The 2,375-nt window shown below is 32.7% G+C and overlaps 1 protein-coding gene across 3 annotated transcripts in view; it reads right to left on the reverse strand.

Annotated features, from left to right (window-relative positions):
- The window catches only part of LOC111401800 (pyruvate dehydrogenase E1 component subunit beta-1, mitochondrial-like), an 83,976-nt gene that overhangs the window by 75,469 nt on the left and 6,132 nt on the right, over positions 1-2,375 (reverse strand). For 2 of the 3 annotated variants that reach the window (XM_023029704.1, XM_023029703.1), the window contains exons 15-16: positions 1,682-1,769; positions 1,224-1,554 (exon numbers count right to left, since the gene is read on the reverse strand). In XM_023029704.1, the coding sequence (XP_022885472.1) occupies positions 1,701-1,769 (69 nt within the window). In that variant the 3' untranslated portion in view covers positions 1,224-1,554; positions 1,682-1,700. Of the gene's footprint in view, positions 1-1,223; positions 1,555-1,681; positions 1,770-2,375 lie in introns of those variants that run through there. The other variant, XM_023029705.1, reaches the window with a different exon arrangement.

Below are 2,375 nucleotides of genomic sequence, written 5' to 3' on the forward strand. Positions count from 1 at the left end.
TATATATGTACTTTTTTACCTTCATGAAAGAACACTGCTGCAATCTATTAAATTTTACTTTTTCTTTAGCTTTCAATTCTACATACTTCTAATAGATAAATAAAGCAAACATAGTAGTTATATTCATATTATTATTTATTGTAATGTACAAAACATGTTCCATTTAGAGCTTTATTTCATTGCATTTAGCCAATAATATAGCATTCCAACCATACGAACTAAAAAATTCAAAACACAAACTACCTAGAAAAAACTTCTCGACATTACACAAGTTTGTTTTCATTGAATTGTTAAATTCATATAACATTGAACACACTAACAACACTTCCAAAAAAGTGCAATCCATGCATTGCATGGGTAGAAAACTAGTAGATAATAGGGAATGAACATGGAGCTGCAGTAAATTACTTGTTTAAGTCAACAATGGAAAGCAATAAAGTAGCCGCATTAATTTCATTTCTGTGGATGAACAGTAGAAATAATTAAAACCTCTTTTCAATGAAAATAATGCTGAACGAGTTTAACTACAGTTGGGAGCCAATTTAGTGTAAAAGCTCTGCCTCGATGAATAGTAACGTTGGCATCCTCTCTTTTAAGGTAAAAGGGATATATTAGAACAATAATTTTCAATGTTGAAAACAATCTAATTCTCTGTTCTCCACTGATGGTGTTTTGAACGGTTTCCATCTAAATAGACCTCAAGTGAATATTTATGAAAAATTAAGTACTTTTGTTGACACAAAATGAAAGTTAGGATAAGTTTTACAAAAAATGAAAAGATTATAAACCACTGCTGCAATTTTCCCTAAAAATAAGTCATAGCAGGTTGAGTAGAAGGACCGTGTTCCCATTCCATCCTTGATTACTAAAAGCCTGTTTGAGCCCTTATTTTTTTTTATTGAGAATGCATCCTGAAATAATATATTGATTGAAAATGTATGGCTAAAAAATAAGAAATTTTTATTTTTTTTGGATTTGTGTGTAATAATATTTTATTGAAAAATGTATAATTAACAAGAGAGAAAAATGTATTTTAAAAGTAATGGAAATCAAACAAGGACCACATGGGGCGGAGATTCCCGCCTCGTTCGGGAGCAAGATCAGGTCATTTTGTCATCACTATTTGCATTCATAGTCCTCTCCATTTTCATCAAGACACAATTGTACTTCTTCTGTTGAATACAAAAGATACATTCACATGCATAGTTTATGTACGCAATGGATTCAGTTAAGAGACAATCAGCACAAAAAAATTATTGATCGTAAAATTATTCTCCAGTAAAAGGATGAAAGAAATCATCGGCTAACATTTCAAAAGTTCAACATGATGAGTCTCAAGCCGGAGATGATTATGAAGAGCATGACGCGATACATTGTAGCCGAATTATGGGTAAAAAAACGATGATATTGCAAACTTGATGAACGTGGTGGAATATGCAATTAGAACCTGAAAAGTAACAAATTTTGCAGACAAAACTAAAATAACAACAATGGCTTTGCATCATTTGCTTCGCTCAGCTTCGTCAGTTTTCTTACATATTAATCCTTCTTCAACTGTGACAAAATGAGAAGGAAATTTTAGAAACTTGTATCCCATCAATGTTTTTAATCTTATTTTGTAGCAAAACTGGTAAAAACCCACACCACACGGAGCTAAAAAAAAATCTAGAAACGAGAAAACCTTTTGATCATTGTAACTTTTAAGCAGTTGCGGCCAATGAACTTGATTTGTAGCAAGATCTCTTTGCTGCTCGAACAATGTCCTCAACCTGAACAACAGATTTCAAAGCATCAAAACAAGACCAGGGAATGAGTTCAACAACATGCAGGATTGTTTAAATGGCAACCGAGAAAATAATAACACAGTATGAAAGCAGTCTATCTTATTTCCTGTTATGTTTCTACTACGTATCTAAAGATTTCCCAGTTCCCGTTTTATTTTGAAGCTCTGGTGTTGACTAGGTCTCTCTTTTGGCTTGTACACATGATCTTCCAACCCCATATTGTGTATATACAGAATAAGCATATAACAGTTGAGGATGAAACAATCTTTAGATCTAATCCCCAATTTATGAATTATTCTGAAAGGTATAATCAAACTAGTCATAGTGCACATGGGTATTGGGTTGAATGATCCAATCTTAAGGCATCGTACAATTATGCGATTGATGATGAAGAAACAAGTTGAATTCAGATTTCTGAAGGAATTTAAAGAAGGGTACTTGCGATCTCAAACTAGTGCTAGTGCAAATGGGGATTGGGTTGACTGATAGAATAGAATTTTAGGTATCGAGCAATTATTCGATTCATCATTTGGAGTTTAGATTTCCAAAGATGTAAGAAGAATACTTACAGTCTCAACTCAAAAGAAAGGG

The sequence above is a fragment of the Olea europaea genome, chromosome 10, assembly GCF_002742605.1.
Source record: "Olea europaea var. sylvestris chromosome 10, O_europaea_v1, whole genome shotgun sequence".
Lineage (NCBI taxonomy): Eukaryota > Viridiplantae > Streptophyta > Magnoliopsida > Lamiales > Oleaceae > Olea > Olea europaea.